This window comes from Mustela lutreola, chromosome 7 (assembly GCF_030435805.1).
Source record: "Mustela lutreola isolate mMusLut2 chromosome 7, mMusLut2.pri, whole genome shotgun sequence".
Lineage (NCBI taxonomy): Eukaryota > Metazoa > Chordata > Mammalia > Carnivora > Mustelidae > Mustela > Mustela lutreola.
The window spans coordinates 54,357,845-54,384,165 of record NC_081296.1 but is presented as its reverse complement, the minus strand read 5'-3'; the positions used below and the strand labels follow the sequence as shown (position 1 = coordinate 54,384,165).

At 38.7% G+C, this 26,321-nt stretch overlaps 1 protein-coding gene across 10 annotated transcripts in view; it reads right to left on the bottom strand.

The window, feature by feature from the left end:
* The window catches only part of MAP2K5 (mitogen-activated protein kinase kinase 5), a 260,220-nt gene that overhangs the window by 185,754 nt on the left and 48,145 nt on the right, over positions 1-26,321 (bottom strand). For all 10 annotated transcript variants that reach the window (XM_059180906.1, XM_059180907.1, XM_059180913.1 and 7 more), the window contains exons 7-8: positions 25,380-25,428; positions 18,268-18,332 (exon numbers count right to left, since the gene is read on the bottom strand). In XM_059180906.1, the coding sequence (XP_059036889.1) occupies positions 18,268-18,332; positions 25,380-25,428 (114 nt within the window). The remainder of the gene's footprint in view (positions 1-18,267; positions 18,333-25,379; positions 25,429-26,321) is intronic.

Genomic DNA, 26,321 nt, shown 5'->3' with positions numbered 1-26,321 from the left:
GGAACTTTACCTACTCAGCCTTACACCATATAATCCTGTACTTTTTAGCTCCATGAGTATCAACAGGATTTGTGTGTAAATTTGGTGGATGGTCTGGAAGGAAAAGAAGAATCAAGAATGACTGCAAAGTTTCTGTCATAAGCAACTTATGGAATAGAGTTTCCATTTATCAAGTTTGGAAAAACTGTAGAAGGAGCAGCTTTCAGAGGATAACAAGAGTTCAATTGTGGGTAATTCTGAGAGCCCTAAAAGACATTCCCTGGTATTTAGATAGGAGTTCAAAGTTCAGGAGAGTGGACTGAGTAGGAGATACACTTTTGGGTTTCATCAACTTGTAGATAATATGTAAAGCCACAGAACTACAAAAACTCTCGCCGGAATTAAATTAAGTAGAAATGAGGTCCGAGGACTGAACGTGAGGCGCTCCAGATTCAGAAGAGTGAAAGATGAGGGTGCCTGGGTGGCTCAGTGGGTTAAAGCCTCTGCCTTAGGCTCAGGTCATGATCCCAGGGTCCTGGGATCAAGCCCCACATCGGGCTCTCTGCTCAGCAGGGAGCCTGCTTCCTCCTCTCTTTCTCTGCCTACTTGTGATCTCTGCCTGTCAAATAAATAAATAAATAAATATTTAAAAAAAAAAAAGAAGAGAGAAAGATGAGATAAAACCAGTAAAGGAGATGAAACAGTACAAACAGTAAACCAGGAACAGAACCTAGAGGATGGTTTCCCTGAGGCCCTGAATGTTGGTGTTACCCACCACTGCCAAGTACAGTACCTTGCCCAGAGGAGGTATTCAAAAACCACAGGACTGATTTCAAAGCTATACTTGGTGACAAATGCAATTAATGCTATACTATGTGCTCTCTGAAATTTTAAAGATGGGTCTAGTATAATATATATATGGCTAGAAGGTTGGACTCATCTTCAATCTAAACCCTAATGAGAATGTATTAAAAGATACATCAGTCCAGGGAATAAAGTGAATTTCTTGAAGAATCTTTTAAAAGGGTATAAAGAAAAATCTCAAAACAAAATGCTAAAAAGTCCTATATTCACATAGGACATAAGGGAGAAACAACCTGTGTTCACACTCCAACATCTGGACCCCCACACAAATTTATGTCATGCATAAAAAAGATCAACTGCATCTGTATTTTACAATGTTTGCTGAAATTATTTATGCTTAGAATTTCAAGTTCTAGGAGAATCATAAAAATATGAATCGTCCCAGCTGACTCCTGTTCACAAAATAAATAACCTAGAGCTGATCATATATTTTCTGATAAAGCTTGTATAATCTCATACAATTAAAGTAGGCATCTAATTTCTATGGTACTATTCTGCATATTAATTTCTATATACTCTCTAATCAAATTATTTTAAATCATGAGCAGAAAAAAAATTGTTAATAGGAAGCATCTGTGCTTCTCTACCAACTGTGAGGTAGGATATAGGTTAAGAATGGAGGGGCTGGGCGCCTGGGCAGCTCAGTCGGTTAAGCGTCTGCCTTTGGCTCAGGTCACGATCCCAGGGTTCTGGGATAGAGTCCCACATCAGGCTCCTTGCTCAGTGGGGAGCCTGCCTATCCCTCTACCTGCTGCTCTCCCTGCTTGTGCTCTCTCTCTCTCCCTTCTCTCTCTCTCTGTCAAATGATTGAATAAAAAAAAAAAGAATGGAGGGGGTGACCTAAGATCTGATGGTAAATACTTCAAAGTTCAGTAAAACCAGTAATATATGTTACAAATGCCAATTTGCTAGCAAAATGGTCATCAGAATGAGGAGGGAAACACCTTCTTTTTTTCCTCTTGGAACAAGGATCCCAAGAGTAACTGCATGCACGATAACTTTTAATCACAAAGGCAAAACAAGAACTGCACTGCCACAGTCCTGGGAGGGAGAGAGGCCCTTCTTTCCTACACCACGTGGAATAAATGCCATTGAGATGCATTCTACTTCTCACATAAGGTACTTCAGAAAAGGTTAGTGAAAAGAGGAACACAATTACTCTGTGAATTATTTATAGAGTGCTATCAATCCTTGGAAAATTCTCTAAATGGACAGGAAACCTAAGAAAACAATCCGGTCACTAAAATGGTGAAAGCAATACTTAGGATCTGGCTTAAGAAGTAACCAGTAATCAAAAAGGGAAAGTCTTATTTTAGGTAAGCAAGAAAGATGATGTTTATCTGTGTTGCTCCCTGGGTCTCTTAGAGGACAGGTAAAAGGCAAGAAAGAAAGTGAGCAAAGGCTGTTTTAAATAAATGGAAGCTACAAACGGATCTGCTGTTACTCACTCGCTTCAGCCCTAGTAATAGCTTCTCTAAATGATAAAATTGGGTTCTGTGCTTTTCAGGCAAAGACTTCACGGCTTGTGGGATATATTGGATTCCTTGCTTCTCTGTTCTTTGAATGCCACAGAGATTTCCAGGATGTCCATGAGAGGCAGAGCAGAATAAGGGAGACAAGGTGAAAGAGAAACCTCTCTGTGATCTCCGTCATTACGACAAAAAGTATGATTTGGAGGAGACAAACCAGAGTCGAAAATGAGGGGTTTTTTTATTAGTTATCCATTTTAATTATCTATGCAACTCTTAATTCTCATTAGCATAGAAAGTGAGAGTTGGCCATATTCAGATTTAATTACTGAATCTATTTCTTTATTTAAAAAATTGGTATCTGTTAAACCAATACCATACCTCTTATATCTTAGCCGATGTGAGATCATCAGTTTCCATACTCACAGATACTGTTCCCTTGCTTGTTATGTGGTATTTTATTTATTGACCAAAAAAAGTAACTCTGATTTTAGGTAAATTTAGAATAACAAATGGAAGTCTTTTTCCAACTTGGAAGGTTTTCCATCTCAAATTCTTAATAGCCAGGGTGCCTGGGTGGCTCAGTCAGTTGAGTGTCTGTCTCATGATTTCAGCTCAGGTCATGAACCCAGGGTTGGGCTCTGCACTAGATGTGGAAATTGCTTAAGATTCTCTCTCTCCCTCTGTTCCTCTCCCTCACTCTCTCTCTCTCTCCCTCTAAAAAAAAAATAAATAAATAAAAAATAAATAAATGAATGAATAAAATATGGGATGTGAACATTGACTCCACTATATTATGCTGAAAGACTAAAAGGTTGAATGATTCTGTAGCCTGCACCAAACAAGTGAAAAACACTTCTTTGCCTTTATAAAAATCAAGTGCATAAATGCATGTGAGCATATATATAAATACGAAACAAAAATTTTTTGTTACCTTGTGAGATTAATTTTTAATATCCCTGGATATCATCTTTCAATTCAGTGACACATTTTTAGTAAACACATGTAAGTTAGCTGTGGCTCAGTTAATAAAAATTTTGTTTTATTGCTTGATCTTTTTAGAGATCTGTTCTTATGGTAGACTTCTTTGGGGGTAGATTTTACCAGTATGTCACATACTAAAATAGCCATCCACAGGAAAAAAAGGTCAAATCATTTCAAGGAAATCAACACTGACAGTTGTTGCCTTCTATAACAGATAAACACATTAGCCAGGCTCTAGCTAGGAAATCCAAAGTAAACAGCAGTTATAAAAAGAAGCTTTTATATAAACGGTACAAGTTCAATAGCAGTCTATGCCAACCTTCCTTCTGCCTAAAACCCATTACAAATGCTGGACTACCGTTGTAAAATAATTTGTGATTAAGCAACAGAGCTCCCCGACTCCCAGACTGTTTAAGTATCAAATCAAACATGTATTAGGTTACAGATATTAACAACTCTTTAAGATCCCGATCATCCAGAGGTCGATCATCCACAGGTCATACTGGTTGCTAACCTAGGATATGAGGAACTTGCTACTGGGACCCTACATTTGGTCTTTCTTATTTTTTCTAATGACTCTGGCTATATACCCTTTCTGCCCCCACACCTGCCTCAGTTAATGCTGTCACCATAGCCTTCATATTTCTTCCATAAGTTGACGCGGCCTGGTTCAAGCCTTTAACACTCTCCACATCAACTAGAGTAATGTCTTTTCATATATGGTCTAAATACCTTAGAGATCGAGGAAGCTACAGTCACAGTGATCTCTTGATCGAAGGTTCAGAAAGAATGTGATGGGCAAAACAGAGAGGCAAGAAATATAAAGCTAAATGATGACAGTGAAAGAAATATAGGACTGAGGCAATACATGTGGGAGAAAGTAGGAACACCTTGAGGATTAACTACTTGGAATTCTTCTCTCCTGAAATGACTTGATTATAATGGAATATCTGTTCATGGTTTCTTTGTGGAAAGCTAACAGTAAATCACTTTCTGAAATCAGATATAAAATGGCTATTTCAGAAAACCCCTGTAAACCAGTGATTCTATTGTGCTTTACAGTTTGTATTTTTTATAGAGAAGCTATTAGATTTGCACAAAAATTTCTCATTCTTATTATCCTTACTTTTAGGTAAGGAAGCCAAAGCTCGAAGGGTTTAAGAACTACTTCAAGATTCTGATAAGCACTGGAGGACTCAAGTCCTTGGAAGTCAGGTCCAGTGTGTGCCCCAATAAGCCTGAACGAACACAAAAGCGTTGCTTCTAGATCCTCTAACTCAAGTTGTCTTCGAGGTTCTCTGGATATGGTCTGTGTTGATTTTTAAAAAGCAATAGGGAAAATCGATTGAACGACTCGCTCTTCAGAGCTGCATTAACTTTTTCAGGCCACTGGGGTACTATTTACTAAATTACCTCTTCTAGAACACCAAATAGTACCCTAGTGGGTCAAAGAGTAAATGCACCTCTGAAAAGTGAGCCATTTATTCCCTTCTTCCCTGTAGTACCAGATGTAATATGTCCCCAATGACAGAAATATTAACCCATTTCCATTAAAAACTCAAGAAATTGTCCCACACTAGAGAAAATGAGTATGAGGACTCTTCCCAAAGCAAAAAAATCTCTCTTCTATAACCCTGGGCACAACCTTGTCGGAAAGTCAACATGTATTTATATAACAATGCTTGTTTTTTATTCACTAGAGATTGATTTTTAATCAAGACCTCAGAACAAAATAAAAATATAAATTCAGAGCTGATGGTTTTCAGTGGAGAGATGCACAGGGTATCACGATAGCTAGTTTTATCCTGTACAGCAGGATTAAAAAAAAACCAAACAAACAACCAGCTTGAGCATTCATCTGGCTTATGAAACAAGAGCTACACCACCAACAGCTGCCCTTCCACGTAGCTCATTTTGTTCCAGGTTATCCCTTTGTCAGAAAAAAAAAAAAAAAAGCAAAAACAAAATTCCTTGACTAACAAGTAAATATATTACTACTTGTAATCTGTTTAAAGGCCAAAGCCTCTGATTACATTTTTGAGCTGCTTTAAGAACAGCTACTGAGTGATTTCACACTTGTGAGATACCTCGACAAAGTGACACTTTTAGGTTTTCAGCACTGTTAGTCCCTTACTCTTCTGGAAGATGGCTGTGCAATGAAAACAAGACAACTTTAATTTAAGAATCATCCAGCTTCTAATTAAACTGCCATAGGCAGCTGGTTGGATAAGTTTTAATCAGTTTCAATCACCTATTGATTGGTATACTGAAGCCTAAAAAATTAAAAGTAAAAGATGATTGGGGAATTGTCCCATCTCAGAACAACAGTAGAGGCCTCTGTAAATAACTCCTCTTTTAACCATCAGCTAAATGAACACTTCAATACTGCAGTACAAAGTCTTCTGCAAAATTACTTTAACTAACAAGCAGAAATTTATCAGCTTCAGCCAAAATCAATGCTGAAATCAATTTGAACACTGGTTGTGTCTAAAGGGGCTCATTGGCAATTTAGGGAAATTACACCATGTAAATGCCTGTGCTTTAATTGAACAGTTTCATCAACTAGGCTGTGATTGCTGTCCATTCATTTATTTACTTTCACTGCAGCTACCATTCTGCAAAGGAATGGCTTTTGTCAGGCTGGAGAGAGGCACTTTATCTTCATTTTGTGCACTTTTGTGCATAACCGACTTCATGAAACGGGCGTATCATGACTAGAGTCCAAACAAACCTGAAGGGACTTTTCCTTTCACATAAAAACTGAACAACACTCAAACCACCACCATACCTTCCACCATCCGGAGACCGGAATCTTTAAACGCATCGGGTGTTTGAGTGGAGAAGGAATTTGAATAACTTCCTGCACATGGAATTGTGTTTGTGTATTGAGGAGCTACATTTTTGGACAAAAGAAGGAAAAGCATTTGGATTCTAAATTCAATTCGACCACATTCTTTCTGAGGTATTGTTATTGACTTCCAAAAATATATAAACATACGTGTATATATATGCATAACACTGTATTTTATAAAGTAGAGATAAGTCAAGAGAAAGTGCTATTCTCAAATCCATCCAAGAGACTAAGGCTTAAAGATGTCACAGAGAGGGCGCCTGGGTGGCTCAGTGGGTTAAAACCTCTGCCTTCGGCTCAGGTCGTGATCCCAGAGTCCTGGGATCAAGCCCCACATCGGGCTCTCTGCTCAGCAGGGAGCCTGCTTCCTCCTCTCTCTCTCTGCCTGCCTCTCTGCCTACTTGTGATCGCTGTCTGTCAAATAAATAAATAAAATCTTAAAAAAAAAAAAAAAAAGATGTCACACAGACTTGAAGATTAAGGGGAGTAGAAAGGGAGAGGAATCCGTGTGGAAGGAGAAAAATGAACTTCCTTGGAAAGACCAGCACCAGAAACACCGTGCCAAAAATGATTTAAATATGCACTCATAAAAATCACAGACAAGGAAAAAAACCCAAAGATGTAATTTCTGGAGAATCACATGCTGCAATGACTCGAGTTTGAAAAGCATTAACATTTTTGACATTGGGTTAATTCAGATTACAATTTCTAGGGAAGGAGAGAGGAAAGAAGACAGCAGCTCATTCACATGGGTCTTCTTTAAGGTACATGTGCCTGATGCAAAAAGTGAAAGGTACACTTGTAGTGTATTTGCTTGAACATGCTGGCAGAAATCCTTAGGCTTGCACATACTTAGCTCCTCACGGAACCAAATGGAATTATTCACGAGGAGGGCACCAGGAAGGGACTAATGAATAAGAAAGGATGAGTTTCAGTGGTGGTTCTATCCCTGTCTTGGTTTGAATCCTCAAGGAAATCCATTAAGTTTGGTGGTTCTGTCTCTTCGCAGGGTCAAATGAGGGCAGTGACAGCTGTTGTCCCCAGTTATATATATCTTAGTGCTGCTGGGGGCTAATCAGGGCTTGTGATGGTCGCCCAGTTTGGAAACAGTAGTGCGACCACTCTGATTCTAAGCACCGCTTGTGCTTTGAGTATGACGGAGGCAGGCTGGGCTCTGACACCTTCTACTAGGGCTGCCAGGGATGGAGGGAAACTTGCCATTTGCCCTTTTAGTCAGCGACTCCAGCTGTTTCACCCCACCATGCCCACTAGAAATTCCCTTCAAAAAACGTTAAAAGGGAAAATAAATAAATGGTGTCCAGAAACTTCACTTAGTACATGTGTTTATGGTAAAAATTCATTCTGGAATTTAATCCCATATATGCTTTTCTCTGTCACTTTAAAGTTTCACTGGCTATCCATCTTATTGCTGAGACAATGTAAAAATATAGTTTATTCATGGTTTTTAGATAACTTTTCCAAAAATTTAATTATGGTTTAATCAGGGTTTTATGTTTATTGACTAAGTATATTGTTACATTTTGCTGCTATAGTTAGCAGTTGTAATAGAATCAGAATGTTTGGGAACCCTATACAGTATGTATCTTCCAAATACACTAAGCTTGTTAAAATGCTGTATTGATTGTGCCCTAAAGCAAGTTCTAATTTTGTCTGAACATTTTTCACTTTGTTATTTGAATCCACCAAACAAAAACCATGAAGTCTGCTTGTAAGCAGTGATACTGAACATTCTTTCTTTCTTTTGCAACACCAATAAGGAAACGTAAGGAGATTTGAGGGTTAAGAGGATAACGTAATACAAAGTCACACTTAAAAAGCGAATTAATGCTTAAAGAAACTTTATGCTTAATTCCCACAACCAAAGTATCTATTGCTACTTCCCTTCTAATTTGGTAATCCGCTCCTCCGCCTTAGCATTAGTGCACAAATAAGAACCAAAACTTTTCACTCTGGTAAGCTGGCAATCTAACACAAACACGGTCCCTTACATCTAAGTAACCATAAAAGAGCAATGAAAAAATTAAAAAAAAAAAAAAAAAAAAAAACGCAGCAGGAAAGTTATACACACTAAATGCCTTTCAGACTTTCCAGTGGGTTATTTTCCCAAAAAAAGTAATTTAAGTAAATACCCTAGATGCTATGGTGTGCAAATATTTGCTTGTGCTACATGCCACCAAGAGACTACATTTTTCTAACACATCAGATACTGTAAAATACTGGGAAAAAAAAACTAATGTGTCTTATACATCAAGAGATGCACCACCTCCACTAGCATAACCATACAATTAATCTAGGGATTCAATGATTAAATTTCAAGTTTTTGATAAGGAAAAGAGACCCAAAGGATAGAATACAAGTTATGTTTCAACAGCTCTGTCAGCCAAGAAATGACTGTTTTAGCATCTACTAAAAAGCCTCTAAAATTAACTAGAAATAGTACATCACTGACTTTCAGAATTATATATTTATATCTTACATCCAAAAATAATTTGGATTAAAAATTAGGAAACTGAGAGAGTGAATGGCAAATAGAAAACACCTGGCTTGGGGCACCTGGTTGCCTCAGTTCGTTGAACATCTGACTCTTGATTTCGCCTCAGGTCACGATCACCGGGTCTTGAAATCAAGTTTCATGCCAGTTCCACCATCAGCTCAGAGTCTACTTGGCCCTCTCCCTACTCCCTCTCTGTCCCCCGCCACTACACATGTTCAGAAGCTCTCTCTAATAAATAAAATCTTCAAAAAAAAAAAAAAAAAGAAAGAAAGAAAGAAAGGAAAGAAAAGTCCTGGTCTGAATTCTAGTCTTCTAAAAATTGTATATATTTAATGTTTTGATACTGAGTTCTAAGTCTTGATTTGACCTTGGGTATGTCCCTTAATCCTTCCAAGTTTTATCTTTCTCACTGGCATAATGGGGGTAACCTTCCCAGAAAGGATTCAGCAAGTTCTGACGGATCCAGTATGATCAGGCCTCTGTCCCTCTCTCTGCTGTCCCCTGAGCTCACTTTCCTGTGGCCACATTGGCCTAGATATGACATGTTCATGCCCATCTTCTGGCTTTTGCCAGAGTGGTTCCTCCTGCCTGGAGGGGTCTTCTCCCAGATTTTCTCATAACTGGCTTCTTGCTGTCCTTGAGGTCTGAGTGTGAATATCACGTCTTCAGAGAAGCCTCGTTGAACAACTATTTTACATTCTTTACAGCACCTGCAAGGTCTGATATTATCTTACTTGCAATCATTTCCCTGATTACTGTCTGTATGCCCCGCAAGTGTGAGCTCCAGGAGCACAAGGAACTTATCTGTTTCATTCACTGCTGAACTGCAAATGCTTAGAGCAGTCCTTGGCACAGAGTGACAGGAAGTACCCCAGACCCTAGAACAACACGGGGTTAGGGGCACCGACCCCTGTGCGGTCAAAACTCCACATATAATTTCTGGCTCCCTGAAAACTTAACCACCAATAGCCCACTGTTAACTAGAAGCCTCACCAATAACTCGAATAGTTGATCAACACATATATGTATTTAAGCTAGAGAAAAGAAAATATTTTAAGAAAATCGTAAGGAAGAGAAAATACACTTACAGGCTGTACTGCATTTACTGAAAAAAATCCACATATAAGTGGATCCGTGCAATTCAAACGTGTTGTTCAAGGGCCAACTCTATTTATTCAATGAATCAATGGATATACAGTAAGACAAACTTTTAAAGAACAAAACCAAGCACCACGTGATATTATATTTTTATGGCAGGTGAATGCTGAATTAATTTTAAAACATTAGCCTTGGGAGTGACCTCTGCAATCACGTCATGTCCACATCTAAGTGGGAATTCTTTTCTCAGGGGTTCTGAATAATCAGCCATGTTGCTCTGCTTAAGGTAAGAGGATTCACACCTCCCAGAGCCACCCAGCAACAGACAACACTCTGTGTCCATCCTCAGGCTGTGAAGAATCTGCCCCTGCAGGTTAATTCCTGAATCACTGTCCTGACCAGGTTTCTACAGTAGGTGCAGTGCAGTGCTCGGCCCTGGGACGATGCCCGCCCGGATTCACAGGACACAACTCTTCTCCAGGGAGGACAGTCCAGATAAGCAAGTTGAGGCTAGCCTTCAGAAACACACAAAGCAAACCTATTTCTTCATCAACAGGAATGCTTTTCTGACTTTTTAAAAGTCAGCTGTCATGGAGACCCTTAATTATTTCTTCTTCAGTTAAAAGCTGGCCAATTCTTTCAACCACTTCTCAAATCAGATACCAGTTCCTCCATGAGGTCCTGACCTGATTCTTCCTGAGGAAAGAGCTAGAATTCACCACCCCTTCCTTAGCCCCTCACCTGGGGCCTGCATACAGGCCCCGCATACCGACATGCGCCCCAGACTGTGAAGTCCCACACTTACTATTTCATCCATCTGGACATGGTCCGACTGGAGCCAGGGTGCCCTCACCAGCCAGCCGGGTGCTATCCACATGGCATGGACTCAGAATGAGACTGCTCGACAAATGTATAAAGGATTGGAGAGGCACCACTCGTAGGTTCCCTTAGAATTTTCCCCATGCTTGTCTGGCTGATATCTGAACTGTGCACATCTCTCTGCAGAAACTCAGTACCCAGAACATGAATCCAAAAGTGGCATGCTACAGGATGAAGTCAAAGCCCGATGCTGTACCCTCCTGCTGAACCCAGAGAAAGGAAAACGAGATCTCCTCCACCCTATAAAGACACACATGTGCTAACGTTTATCTGGTCACAATCACTTCTGCTTGGGGACTTTCAATTTCTTTATAAAGAAAGCATTTTTACTGAAATAAAATATTAGAAAGAAGTCTTGCCACTTTAAAACTATTTTTCCCTGCAAGGAGATGGTGTTGAAATACTTCGATTCAGCAAATTCTTACTTGAAATATTACCATAATGTATTGATTTTTACCAGACTCAATTGACTGAAAAGTTGTTTGTATAGCAATATTGGCCAAACCAATATACTAGAACAATTTTGTTACCCATAGTAATCAAGTGCATTTCTGAAGTATAATTATACTGTCATAAAAATAAAGCCAAGATACCCTTTTCCAAGCAATAAAACAAAAGGGGCTATAAAACAGGAAGAAGAAAAGGCTAAATAAATGAGATTTTTTAAAATTAAATTTAGTGTCTTTTAAGAACACCTTCGCCTCCTCTTCCTACCCTTAAGCCAAGGTTAGCAGAAAATGATCAATACTTCAATCTCAATAAACTATTTCAATAATAGTTAATTCGGGTGGAAACAGAGTCTGAAAATCTCTGCTCAGCGACCTGTAACATCCTGTCATGTTGGTTGGACGCCAATAATCCATCATTGCCATAATGGATATGAGCATGTGTGAAGTTACAGGAACATGGAATGGGGGAAGCAAAGGTGGGAAAGGTGTGGAGAATCACACGCTCAGGTCCGTTCCATAGACTCTAATCGATACAATGTACATTATTGTATGAAACAAATCTCTAACGGTGACTGCCGCGAGAGCAAGAGAGGGAAACATACATAATTAATTTTATTTGACAAATACTCATTGATTTTCTGGAAATATTAATATCCTTGCTTGTCACATGACACTGTAACACAATCCAGTATTTAATTTTGCATTAAGATGATATCTTGTTTGCTTGTTTAAAATATGATCTTGGCTGCAAGGAAAAGGCTCTTCATTTGATTGGAAATTTAAAGTTAAAATAAATCAAACAATCGCCCTGGCTCTTGGGTCAATACCAAAACCACTTAAAAACTACTCTTAATTTACAAGATGTACCTCAGGGAAAAAATATAAAGGAGTGGGGTCACTGATGCAGTGGGTAGAGAAGCAGGGGTCAGACCTTCTGCTGATTTGGTTCGGCACCTTCAGGATGGCCGGTAAAAGAGGAGTGAGAGCTTTCTGGGTACTATATGGTCCCAGTTTTCATTGAGGGCTCTTTTTTATGATGTTTTTCCCCTCAGGAATCCCATGTTTGGCCATAGTTTGTTTACTAAACAGCATTTCATTTGGCAATTCATGCATTTTCTCATTTTACGTAACTGACCACAAGAGCTTCTAATTTTCATTAAATACATCATGTTCCTCAAATGAGTTGACAGAATTCCAGCTCCAAAACCACAAATGTAATGTTTTACTTGGACTCTACAGCCATATTACAAGGGCAGAATACAACTTAATAGTTCGTGTGATCTCAGCCACTGTCTCCAAGGACCATCCTCACCCTTCTGCCCAACAAATATCTAAAAAAATGGGTAAAACAAAAGAGAGGAGAGATCAACCCTTTGAGAATTATTATCCTGTCCCTCTTCTTGTTGTCTCTAGATACAGGCAAACTAATTCTTAAATCATGGTTTATATCCAATGTTCAAAACACCGTGTCAGCAGCGTTTTAAGCTATGTGCTATACTACTGAGAAAATCTTACCCCAAATCCAGGTTAGACCATTAATGTACTGTAGGAAGGAACAGGAGGCAGACAATTCATTACTATTTTCAAACACCTACATGCTAGAACACATGATCTAAAAGCTGATAATCTGAGTCTTAGGCTGACTAATTTGCATTAAAGAAAAAAATAAAAGATTATGCATATGGGCTAACTGACTTATTAGCATGACTTAAGTCCAAGAGTTAAATATCACTTTATTTCTGGGCCCAGAGCTTAAGCAACTCCATCAAACAATGCCCCTAGGGAGGAAAGAACCTGAGTGACTGGCCTTCATTATCACAGAATGTTTCCAAAGAAAGTGGGCCTGTTAATTACTTTCATTTCAATGTGACATACTATCCAAAAAAAGAGGACAGTAACTAGTGTGTTGGGTTAATGGATGCTAAGTACTCAGTTTTAACACCTGAAAGAAAATTAATCATTCAAAAATATGCCATCAGTTTAGAAATTCCTATTCTTCCAGATGAACATTCTAAAACAATTACACAGGCTCTAAAACTAGCTGGATATGGGGAGAAACCAATTAAAGGGCCCTACTAAAACCTGCTTGGAAAAAACCCCCACTTGCCTCATTCTCGTTTCAGCCAACATGTATAAAGCATCTATCCTATCCTTAGGACTGGGCTGAGAACACTAGAAAATACAAGGAAACACAATGGACTCCGCTTGACCTTGAGAAACAACACTGCCTGGGGGAAAAACACAGAGAGGAGGAGAGACACTAGAATTCTGGCTTTGCCATTGAGTGGCCACATGCTGGGGAGTCCTACCTTTTTCCGGTGGTAAAATGGGCTTAACATTTTACCAGGTGTCGTAAAGCAATCTGAAAATAAACTAAGATAAAAATGAAAATACTCAGAAACTTCTAAAAAAATCTATATGTAAGCAAATTTATGGTATAACTAGCGAATAGCAGGAAACAGAGAAGTATACTGAGTATCATAGCCGAATTTTTTTTAAAGTTTTTTAAAGTTAAACACTTTTTTTAAAGTTAACTAATGCGCCTGGGTGGCTCAGTGGTTTAAGCCGCTGCCTTCAGCTCAGGTCATGATCTCAGGGTCCTGGGATCGAGTCCTGCATCGGGCTCTCTGCTTGGCAGGGAGCCTGCTTCCTCCTCTCTTTCTGCCAGCCTCTCTGCCTACTTGTGATCTCTCTCTGTCAAATAAATAAATAAAATCTTTAAAAAAATAAATAAATAAATAAAGTTAACTAATGGATACTAACACAGTTCAGTATCTGGGAGATGTTTGTAGATGTTCCCCCCCCCAAAAAAAGAAGCCCCATGGTCAAGTAAGTGTAGGGGGCACAGAGCTTAATCATTTTTCTATTATTAGCCCTACCATGAACCATAGCTAACATTTTTTTTTTTTTTAAGATTTTATTTATTTACTTGACAGACAGAGATCACAAGCAGGCAGAGAGAGAGGAGGAAGCAGGATCCCTGCCGAGCAGAGAGCCCAATTTCCGGGCTTGATCCCAGGATCCCGGGATCATGACCTGAGCCGAAGGCAGAGGCTTTAACCCACTGAGCCACTCAGGTGCCCCAACAGTAGCTAACATTTAGTTGGTCGGTCATAGTGCTGAGCCTTTTCTATGAAACATCTCATTTAACTCCATGACAATCTTATTAGATGTTATTATCTCCGTTTTACACACAAACTGAGGCAGAAGACAAGATGTAACTTTCCCCAGGTCACACAGCTGGAGGCTGATGCAGGATACACATAAGCACAACACATACTTTCTCCAGGTTTCTGAAATTCACCGTGAATCTCTTAGAGGGGGATAGAATATGTGTCTTTCCTGAATTTGGGGTTTTTTTGGAGCAACATGCAGCATTTTGAGCAATGGAGCATAAATGAAAGCACATTCATTTTCAAAAGAAAACCTAAATTCTTCTTCTTCCTAGGCGTAAGCTCTACTTTAGTCTAAGGTATTTCCTTTATAATCCGTTTCGCCCAAGTTAGTAATCCAAGAAATCCTGACCTGAAATTACCTCTTTAGGTCATTATCATAAGACAGACAAGAACACAGCAAGGACCCCGCACAGGTCCACAATATCACTTGGTTTAAATGTTTCGGCTCAGAATTTCGTATTGTGTAACCGTGGGGGGGAATATCCAGACTTAAAGGGCGAACATGTGATCAACTATTAAACAATATATACTGCAGTTACACATGATGTCATATCCCTTGAAATTCACAACATCCCATCAAGTGGAGCAAATAAGAAAGAAATATTAAACTTTTGCTTTGCATTTATTGGTTTTATTATACTTTATAAGAAAAAAAAATTAAATAGGCCCATTAGGCAGTTTTGTTACCAATGAGTGGATTTTCCAATATTTTCTTCATCTAGTTTATGTAGCATAGCCTGTAATGTAATCATTTTGTTCGGGAAAAAAAAATCACAATTTTTATAGTCAACACCATTAAGGTAAACTTAGTGTAGGAGAAAGTCAATCATAACACAGCAAAGAGTTTTAGAGAGACTTTAGTAAAGTGGATTCTCATTTCTTGACAATTACACCACTTTTTTTTTTACCCCCTGGTGCTGAACTAAAAGCCAGGGATATAAGAACAATACAACTGAAGCCCAGGCAGAAATGAAAACCAATGATCATTGACAACTGATTATGCAATTTGGTTATCTTTACACTCTTTCCTCTTAAGAATCACCTAAGCCATCAAACTGAAGGAATATCTTCTTTGTATGAGAAATATACTATGTAAAATAAAGCCCTAAAATGATCATGTTACTGCTACTCACCCTCCAAAAACAACCACTGTCAAAAATGTATTAAATCTTACAACATGCAGGGCACTTGGGTGGCTCAGTCAGTTGAGCGTCCGACTCTTGATTTCAGTTCAAGTCATGACATCAAGGTGGTGGGATCGAGCCCCAGGTTGGGCTCAGACCTCAGTAGAGAGTCTGCTTGGGGCTTCTCTTGCTCCCTCTCTCTCTGCCCCTCCCCCACTTGGGTGTGAGCCCATGTGCTCACGCTCTCTCTCAAATAAATAAATCTTTTTTTAAAAAATAAAAAGTCAAAAATCTTCCAACATGCATATTGAGCACTAGCAATGGCACGTAAACGAAATCAGGATAAATTGGATGTTAACACAGCATTCCAGCAGTTAAAAGAACTTGTGTGTGCTAAGGATATGTAAAATAATGTGGTCCTAATGAAAGGAGAACTTCTAGACATGCTCCTTAGCTAAAAAGGTGACCAAGGCAAACAGGGAGTTATTGTTTAATGGGCATAGGTTTCAGATTTGCAAGACAAAAGGAGTTCTGGAGATGGATAGTGTTGAAGTTGGCACAACAGTTTGAATGTGCCTAATGCCACTGAACTACAGGCTTAAAACAGGTGAAGATACTAAATTTTATGTTATATGTTCCTCACCATAATTAAACAAATAATAAAACATTAAAATGATTTAGAGAGCCTGGGCAGTACAACTGGTTAAGTGTCTGACTCAGTTTTGGCTCAGGTCATGATTTCAGGGTCATGAGATCAAGCCCTGCATCGGGCTCCATACTCAGCACAGAGTCTGCATAAGACTCTCTCTCCCTCTCCCTCTACCTGTCACCCCTGCTCGCTCTCTCTAAAATAAATAAACCTTTAAAAAAGCAAACAAATGAAAACATTAACATGATTTCATGTTGTAATTTTTCCTTGGTAGGTGGGCATGTTATTTCTATCTCTCTGCATCCCCTGCTCCTTTCTGTTATTAGCCTATGTTTTAAAAGAAAAGATTTAAATCTTAACATCTGGGGTATTATTTCTAATAAAAATCACCTTCTGGAGTTTGGTGGGTTTATGTTCTCCCTACCCTACTAGAATAAACCAGGACAATAAATTCACAATAGAACAAACTGAATTTAAAACTATGAACATGCATGAGAGTTAAACATCTGGTTAAACAGAACACATGAATAGGTTAGGCATCTACAGAAATGATTTTGGATTCCAATAAAAGGAATCTAAAGAGTTGAAGAGTTGCTAGAAATCCTTCCTGTTTTATTATATTTGGCTATGAGCACAAAAGCATTAGTACAAGCAAGACTAAGGCTTTGAAAATTGCTCCCTACAACGAACTCAGGAGAAGCAAATCAGAGCACGCTGGTTCCTTCTTCTTTCCTTTCAAAGGGGACCTGAACCTAAGAACCCTCAGAACAGGGTAAAAATTCAAGTCAGATAAGAGTAAGAAGGAGAAGACTGAGCTGAAGAGATGCTTTTTATGCAGTACTGGGGGCTGCTTGAGAAGGAATGCTAGTATGATCCAGGAAAGGACAAGAGTGGCTCAAACCCATCAGAGGCATTAGGCATGAAAACATTTTAAGGCCACAGCCTAAGGATCGTGGAGGCAATATGCTGGTATTTAATTCTCTGAATTATCATAGTGGAAGCACTTAACTTTCAGACCAACTACTCAGAGTACCCAGTCATCTATAAGAAAAAATAATTGAAATACATGAACATAAGTTCTTAAAGGACTAGGTTCAGGAGAACAGACTCACATCCTGACTCTACCTGCAGAGAAGATTGAAACCTGAGTGGGTGAATGGGTCGGCTGACTGAGAAGAAGCTTCTAACCCTGGGAAACCTAATTCCATACCAAGGCTGCATCTCTGTGTGGAAGAAGTTCTGGGATTTTAGGATGTGACCCTTCATGGTCATGGGCAATAGGACAATTTTTATCTATAGTCATGTGGTTAGCAAGCACTTAAAATTCTAAAAACATTAATAACCAATTATAAACTGTCTCACAACTTTGAAGATATATATTAAAACATCTAAGGTAAAAACACAATCATAATGTGATGCAGAGTTAGTGTATATATGGAAAACAGCTCTCTGGAGGAAAGCTTTATTACTCCCTCAGGGCTTTCTTACAGAGTATGGATTTTTTAATTCCTAGTGGAATATTTTTCATACACCATTGCAGACTATTAAGTATCAGATATTACATTATGTAGTTTAAACTTTGCACTACTGCATGAGAAAGACTTCCCTGTCGAGAGAACTATTTTTTACGGTTAGCATTTTTTAATATGAAAATGAACACTCCTTTAGGGTAAGATCACTGCTACTGGAATTTGGGAGAATTTTATAACTTAACATATTCATCAATGTGTAGAAATTCTCTCAGGGGACTCGGGTGAAGGGAGAAGGAAATACAAGAGGAAGAAGGCTTGTTAATAACTTACAGTGTCAACACAGGGCACAGCAATGGTATTTATAAGGGCCGTTTTCCACTGGGCACAGATGTAAAAGAGCAGGGGACTAGCACAGGGTGCAAACAAGTTTAAAAAAAAAAAAAAAAAAAAACAACGGTGTGAAAGAGTGAAGGAAAAAAATACATTAAACTTCAGGCCAGTTAAAGGTACACTTGCTAATGGTGGACTATTAACTGCTCACCCAGGAGAGATGCAGACGCAGAAATATTAAAAAGGCAATATAGATGCACTTTTCCAACCAATTCCTGAGAAAATAGATGCCTTGCAGAATTTTTGGAGTCAAAAGTGGAAATAAGCTCTAAGTGCTGATGGTCATTTAAAAATCTTTGCCACGGAGAACCTGAGTACTCACATTTGGCTAAAGTGCATAGAAAGTTTAAATGAAATTGACTACTCACTTGTAGACTGTGCCTCCGTTGCCATGGCCAAGAGTGTCTCGATATCGTATGTCTTGTTCATTCATCTCCATGAGAAAGAAAGAAAAACAAAAAGGGTGTCATGCTGTGGATGGAAATGTCAAGGAAAAGCAACTCTGGGCCATAAACAACAAGCAGTCTGGGTCATTTCAAGTTCAGCTGCAAGAACGAGAAGATCAATACAACATTTGCTGTCCAATTTATAAAAGACGATACCAAGGGACAAAGTGATGGAAAGTTTAATGACAATTTGTTTGCCTGGGTCATTTCATTAAAGTTTGATAAAAGGTGTCAAAATGGAATGATATAACATAGCTCAAAAGGGTCAGGTCAGAGCTACTGATAAGAACACAGTCTCCGGCACTACACATAACCAATGCCAAATAGCTCTGCACATAACCAAAGTCAAACTTGGGAAGACAACACACACACACACATACACACACAGACACACACATACACACGGTAATCTAATGCACAATCTATAAATAAATCAGCCCCTGAAAACTCCTCAGGTGACCCCATAGCTAACATTAAACAAACTAACTGAATAATGTTAATGACTTTCCTAAAGTAGATACAGCTTTTCTCTGGAAACAGGAAATAGTATACAGCAGTAACTGGGTAGAAATAATAATATGCTGATGGAAAAATGCCAAATGAGTGCACTTTCAAATGCACACACTGTCAAATACTGTAATGCATAAAGGGAAAAACATATAAGCTTGTGATTCTTATAAACTAAAGTCATTTTCAAAATTTAATATGTTAAACAGCATGCACATTTTCCCTGATTCTGTAAAAATGATTACACCACAAATACTACTCTCGTTTATATCATGAATAGGAGTCAATTATTTTAATGCCCACAAAATAATGTTTTAGAGTTTTCAAGAGCTCCCTCAATTATTTATCAAATGACTTTAAGACCAGTCAGATTATATTTGATGCATTCAGTAATTTTCTACACAGTGGTCCAGTTGCTTAAAAATTAACTGCCAACTTTATTCACTAAATGGATTCAATAAAAGTGTTATTTTCCATATAGCTAAAGCTTGGGAAAAGCCATAGTAAGCCGTGGGAAAAAAAAAATCAATTTCCAGGGAATTGCACTGCCTTGCATGGGCAGAAAATGGATGGAGTTTTTAATTCAGTATCACCTGGAAAAAAAATAGTTTGCTTTCAAACCATTATAGTAAAGCTTTAAATATTTTGCTCTAAACAGCCGCCAATTGAATAAAGCAAGGCTCCATTTATCAAGGGAAATATTTTTCTTCTATACGTTTCTGAGGTTGAAGCTTCAGAGAGCTGTGATAATTAGGAGTAGAGAGCAGGTAACAGAAACAGCTTCCTTTCCAAGCCGTTCTGCCTATCCCTAAAAGAATATTGACAGATTAATGTGTAAAGGCCAATTCAACACCCAATTTAATTGTAGTACAACCTGATTGATGCAATTTGCAATCAGCTAATTACTATATTTAGGGTCAGAGGCAAAACGATAGACAAGTCAGAAAAACTGGCAACTATTTTCCTCTTTGAGGGAAATTTTGTTCTTCATTACCTTTATATTACTAATGCAGAAAAACAGCTCGTATTTTAACCTATATAAAAGATGGAACATGAAGAAAAGAAAACCTCATTACACTGGACCAAATGATAAATTTTAAAACAGCATGAACAAGAGCAGTATATGAAATAACTTGAGATGCTAAGGTTAGCAGAGCTGCTCCTGGGTGTACTGCGATCGGTGGGTATGAAAAATACACACGCAAACTGTACTATCTATTGGCCAGTACAAATGGGCTAATTTCTTCAAAACCTTTCTTAAGGTAGTCTGAACAGCACTCTTAACAACCTCATTTGTACCATTAGCTTCCCTTATAAGCTATACCCTTATCGGGTTCCAAAGTAAATTCCAGGAGAACAAAGCTCATGGAGTATATATAGGATTCAGGCTTTAGAAGGACCACACTCTGAGACTGTAGTACCCCTCCCACCACTCCATCAGGGCCTTCCAGATAAAAAAAACCAGTAGTTTCCTCTCAGAAAAATAAATACACTGAGATATATTGCTATTACACATTCTAATAACAAACTGGGATGGACCTAGGGGCTTGTTTTTATGGAATTTTGTTGGAGGAAGAGAAGGCAAAGGAGTAGGTATGGCACGTCTCTGAGCAGCTTCAACCATTATAAACCTGACATTGTAGGTTTTGGGTTTTTTTTCCCCCTACCTCTAATACCCAGGAGGTTGAGAAGAGAAGTGGAGCAGCCAACTAACAGCATTCCAACCTGACCAGGAATGGTAGGCATGAGCTGAGAGGCTAGTGTGTGTGTGTGTGTGTGTGTGTGTGTACACGTGCGTGTGTGTGCATATGCTAAGCTTTCAGTAAGCAAATTCAAGAACAAAAATAGAATCCCTCAGACAATAAGACTGTAAGAGCCTAATAAAGATAAAAGTTGTTTTGGAGTAAAAATTCTAAAACCATCTCACTTAAAAAGACAGTATCAATAAAAAGATAGATAAAGTGTTTCTACAATGTTTTAAAGTTTTATAGACCTCTGCCTGGCCTATTTATTGACTGATAGATATTTATTTTAAAAACCCAGATTCTTGGGGCGCCTGGGTGGCTCAGTGGGTTAAGCCGCTGCCTTCGGCTCAGGTCATGATCTCAGCGTCCTGGGATCGAGTCCCGCATCGGGCTCTCTGCTCAGCAGGGAGCCTGCTTCCCTTCCTCTCTCTCTACCTGCCTCTCCGTCTACTTGTGATTTCTCTCTGTCAAATAAATAAATAAAATCTTAAAAAAAAAAAAAAAAAAAAAAAAAAAACAACCCAGATTCTTTTCCTTTCTGCTTATTTGGATTTCTTGTTTTTATATAGTATGCAAATATTATCCACGTAAAAAAAAAATTTAAAAGGAAAACTATTAGAGCCAAGTTCATGAACTGATTACAAACAACCTTTTGAGAATCTCAAATCTCTGATCAAAATGGGTTACTTTAATTGATTTTAACTATGAAAATAAATCACTAACAGGATCAACTAATAGGTACTAACACTGTTGCCTCTTTAGACAAGCAAATTAGTTCAACTTTTCTAAATGAAGCACAGGAACAGTGATCATTTTGATACAAAAATGGGATTTATATGCCTACAGGATACAATTTTTAAATACTATGGTTGGGAACAAGTATCACAAAAATCACAGAACTATACAGTTTTTCAAGTGCATAGCCCAATTGGGTCATAAAACTAGTCAGTAACAACTAGTCAAGGCTAGAACTCAGTCCTTCAGTATTCTCTGCTCAATGCCATATCTTAGCAGCAGATGTCCTGGCTAAGTATGGAGGGACATCCTCTCCCATCAGGCTCACTGGCCCACAGGAAGGAAAACAATAAATGAAAGAGCACTCACAAGTTAAAAGCAATTTCATTAGCTGTGGTATTTGTTTTTAGGAAGATAAATGTTTCAAAGATCACACAGCTCTTTATAGAGAAAAGAGCTGAAATATGTTTTTATTGAATAGAGATACTGAATTATTTTTAAATATAGCTGTTTCCTTGTTTTGACTAAAAAAAGGAAATAAAAGGCAGAACACTAAATGTGAGAGGAGAAGAAGAAAAGCCATTAGAGTTACAATTACACGTCAACTCAAATGACCTGGGAGAAATGATGGGCACTGGGCTCTGCTTCTGCAGAAGGGAAGTCAGGGGCTAGGTAAGTAACATGGACTAGACAGGACAACCCATGAGTGGTTTCCGTGTGGGCAGGGGAGAGAGTCATGTAGTGTGGACTCCCATACACAGTCTCATTTATACTCTGGTCTTCGTATGGGATGTAAGATGAACGGTAAGAATCTAAGAGTTTTTATACAGCGGTTATAATACAGCTTTTAAGCTAACTTCACAGTAGAATTCCTATTTTTCTTCCTCCACCTGTTTTTTCTTTTTTTTTTTTTTTTGAATACAGGAAGTTTTCTAACAGCATCTGAAGTTCTCAAAACAGCCAAGAGCAGGATCAGAATTAGTTCTAAGATCTGTGGCTTCCCAGTACATTTATATTTGATTTATCAGGAATAGGAAAATAGTCCCACCCTCTCCTATAAAATCTAAAACACGAAAAGAAGGAAAACAACTTCAGAGATGCAAAGGTCAAAGTCATTCATCCTTGGAGTAACTGTGCACTTTTTTAATCCTTTAAATTGACCCAATGGGCCATTTCTAATCAGTTTTAAATCAAGAGCCAATGTTAAAGAAATGACACCACACTAAAACTGAAGTGGAAAAAACACATCACAAAAACACACCAGTGGGACTGATTTATAGCTCTCAGTGACACATGCCTAAACTATCTTACGATTCAGCTTTTCTTAAGCTAGAAAAAAAGGAATCCTCCATCATTAAGCAGTAAAGTGTGTCCCTTTCAAGGATTAAAAGTTAAACTTTAAAAAAACTGCTTGATATAATATAATATTAATGAAATTAATGGGGAAAATGAAATGGAATCCAATTACGGATCAACAAAGAAAATATTCTTTGTTTATTGTATGCCTGTGTTAAGAAGAATCAGTACCTATCGCTTATAAATCATTAAAATAAAAATGCTCAATTAATCCTTATTTTATATGTACAGGTCTGACAGAAACTAGTCCTATTCCTAGAACTTTGCTTCACAAATCGAAGCAAAATGGTTTCAGAAAGCAGTCACACTCTATGAGCAGACAATTGGAGAGATTTAGTAAATCCCACTTTAGAGAACAGAGACTAATCGGAAAACACAAGCCAGTCAAATGTTTCTTATGAACTGTTGACACTATATCAATGCTGAATCAATTGGTGGCATTTACTCTGAGTGACAGAAAAGAAATAAATATTTATATCACATAACCTATATCAATGAACCCAGGCAGAAAGCTATTTCTAACCTGTCAATATTTGATTATCTTGAAGAATCATGTCCCTTTCTTTTAATGATTAATATGAATTCCTTATTAAATCTAAGTGGAGGCTAGTGGAAAGGCAAATCATTATTAATGCTTGAGAGCATAAACCACTGAAATAAAAAACTATGCTCAAGTGTTAAAGTATTGTTAAATGTGACTTACATCTTCCATACCAAGTGGTGTCAATGCTCAGCCCATAAATTGATTGACGCCACAGCTGTGCCTGTTACCCTCACTGCCGTGTGATTTCGCTTTAGCTCCCCTACAGCATCAAGGAACTGAGAAGTTAGTACAGGAGGAGGCACTAACTGTGAGGACCTCCAAAGGCAGGTTTTTCTGGTTTGTTTTTCTTCTGAATGAAAGTAAATACAATGAAGGCTGCTCCTTGAAAGCAAGCGCCATACTGTTTAACACAGGGTTATCCCATCCCCAAGGGAAAGCAATAAACCATCGTTAAGTGTAAAAAATCATTATTATGACAATCTTCCACCACCGAGAACCTCACAACTGAGACCACTAAGATATTTATGGTACTAGGTCTGTTGTCAAAACGTGAGGAACATTTCAGAACGCTTATTTTTTCGCACTGGAAATAAACTGTTTTTCATCTTTGGAAGAGGAATCTATGACAGGTTATTTTCCATTGCCTGGGCTGAACAAATGTAGTTAAAGCTTCTTAATTTACGTCAATTTTGAAATATATTTTCCAGCTGAAGAAAGCAAGTGACTCATACATAAGTTACAATTAGTAACTAGAATGCATGCACGCTGAAGACACAAAAACATCCCAGGCTCCAGGTTTCTGCTTTTCGTCAGGTTTCATGTCATACTGGCTCTGAACACAGACAGGGCACTAGGGGAACATACTTGTGGACCTCAATCCAGACAAACCTCTGGCTGCTTAAAGTCAAAAGTATCAGGTAAATTTTGAGGTCATCAAGATCACACATACAACACCACGCTTCCGTTAGCCGTAAACAGAAAATCTAAGGACTAGAATTCACACACTCTGGATAACGATCAGACGTCAGAACCAGATCAACTTATTTTTTCCAACTGTATTCAAGGACAATGTGCTAAAGAAGCTGGGCTTCCAGAAGCACTACCCGCCAGTCTCCGCTGTAAGGCACGCACATCTATTAGGCCGCAAAGTTACAGGTGATATTAAAGGACAAGCACGGGGACCCAGCTTTGTCTTCTTGACGGGCTCTACTACAAGTACTTGATTCATGAAATGCCAATGAGCCTCGGAGAGGTCAGCGTGTGAAGGCACTGAATAAGCATCTGAGATAATTAAGATTTCAGCCTTCGAAACATGGACGGGAAGTGAACAGCAGTTAAGAAAATCAATAAGAGTCTTTTATTTGCAGTGACACAGATGTCTCAGTCAATAGAGCCTAATAGGCAGGCTTGATGGCAACGGACAGGCGCCTGCCTCCAAGGCTATCAAAGGGCTTCCTCTATAACAAACATTAAAACGCATTTATGTTGCTATTGAAGAATCGAGGACCCTGTAGGTAGCTTAATTTGCCGGTGTATGTTTAAAAGCACTACACTATTTCAGATGCGTCCATTTACTTGAATCAGAATTAGTGTGAATACCCGGCCTGCAGGCCTGGCTGTCCCTCTCTGCCCAGGTTAGGCCATTCAGCTTTAGGGGGCCAGCCAGCAGGGCAAACCAAACCAGGGGCTTCTCAAGCCAAGAAATCTTAAATGCCAAAGATCAGCTGTTGCTCTGTTTCCCTAAAAAGCCAGTGTTCCTTTTGGGACCAAAGAAGGAGCCGAGGTAAGAAAGGAACAGTTTTTCCTCTTCTCCCCAAAGATAATGGAAGTGGCAGCCACCTCCCGACGCAGGGCCATTTCGACAACCCATGGGTTGACACACTTGTTCAGAACTGATTAACTTTTTTCAGACTGAGATGGCAGCAGGGTGTGTACATGGTACTTCAATCTGCTCAAAGTGAGACCCATTAGCACAGTCTGAAAGATGTGCTGCAAATTGTTCTGCCAATCAAATTAAGCCACCGTAATTCATTTATGACAAGAAGGCGTTCGCGGGCTCTTTATCTGTTTATGAAGTTTATGGACACAAAAACTGGACAGTGATGAGTTACTGCTATGTGGAAATCTTAATATGCAATGACACCTACCTGGCCATTGGCTAATATTTTTTTCAGTTCAGCAGAAGATTTCTTTAAGCTGGAAAAGGAAGACATGATTTTTAATGGCAAGATCATGGACACCTTGGAACACTCAGAATTCCACACTAAAACATGTCTCAGTTTTAGGTGTAGACATGCACTACCCTCTTTACAACCTTTTTCCTATACATAAAATTTTCTCCAAGTAACTGGCCTACCAGAAAGGGTATTAATAAAAAACCTGAAACCCTAAAGCAATAACGAAGCCTAGAGTCATGATGAAGCTAGACTGCCTTGTGGATTACGTTGGTGACCCTTTTGGCCATTCATCCTGCTGCCTTTGGGTAGCCTTTCAGTGGCGACTTGATGTGGAGTCTGTCATCTGCTAGAGTACTTAGCAATGCACTCTTTGGATGTTTATAGAAATGAGAAAATAGAACTCCAAAAGATAAAATAGGTAGTTTAAGTCTTGATCTTTTACAGTTGAGAGTTAAAATTCAGCTTGCTGAAAAGCAAATGTGCAGCAAAGATCAATTTTGGGACTCACTCACTGCGGGATCTGGGACAATCTGTTACTCATCCGCTCTGAACGGCTAGGTAAAATGGGGGAAATATCAATGTTATAGGGTAAAAAAATTAAATATTAGAAAAAGCTCATGTATATAGTAGATACTAAATAAATTTCAGCCGCTTTCTCTTTCCTTTTCTGTCCTTTAAGTGGGAGACCCAGCTTCCAGAGTCATTTAAGAAATACAAAAATGGAGGCGCCTGGGTGGCTCAGTGGGTTAAAGCCTCTGTCTTTGGCTCAGGTCATGATCCCAGGGTCCTGGGATCGAGCCCTGCATCGGGCTCTCTGCTCAGCAGGGAGCCTGCTTCCCTTCCTCTCTCTCTGCCTACCTCTCTGCCTACTTGTGATCTCTGTCTGTCAAATAAATAAATAAAATCTTTAAA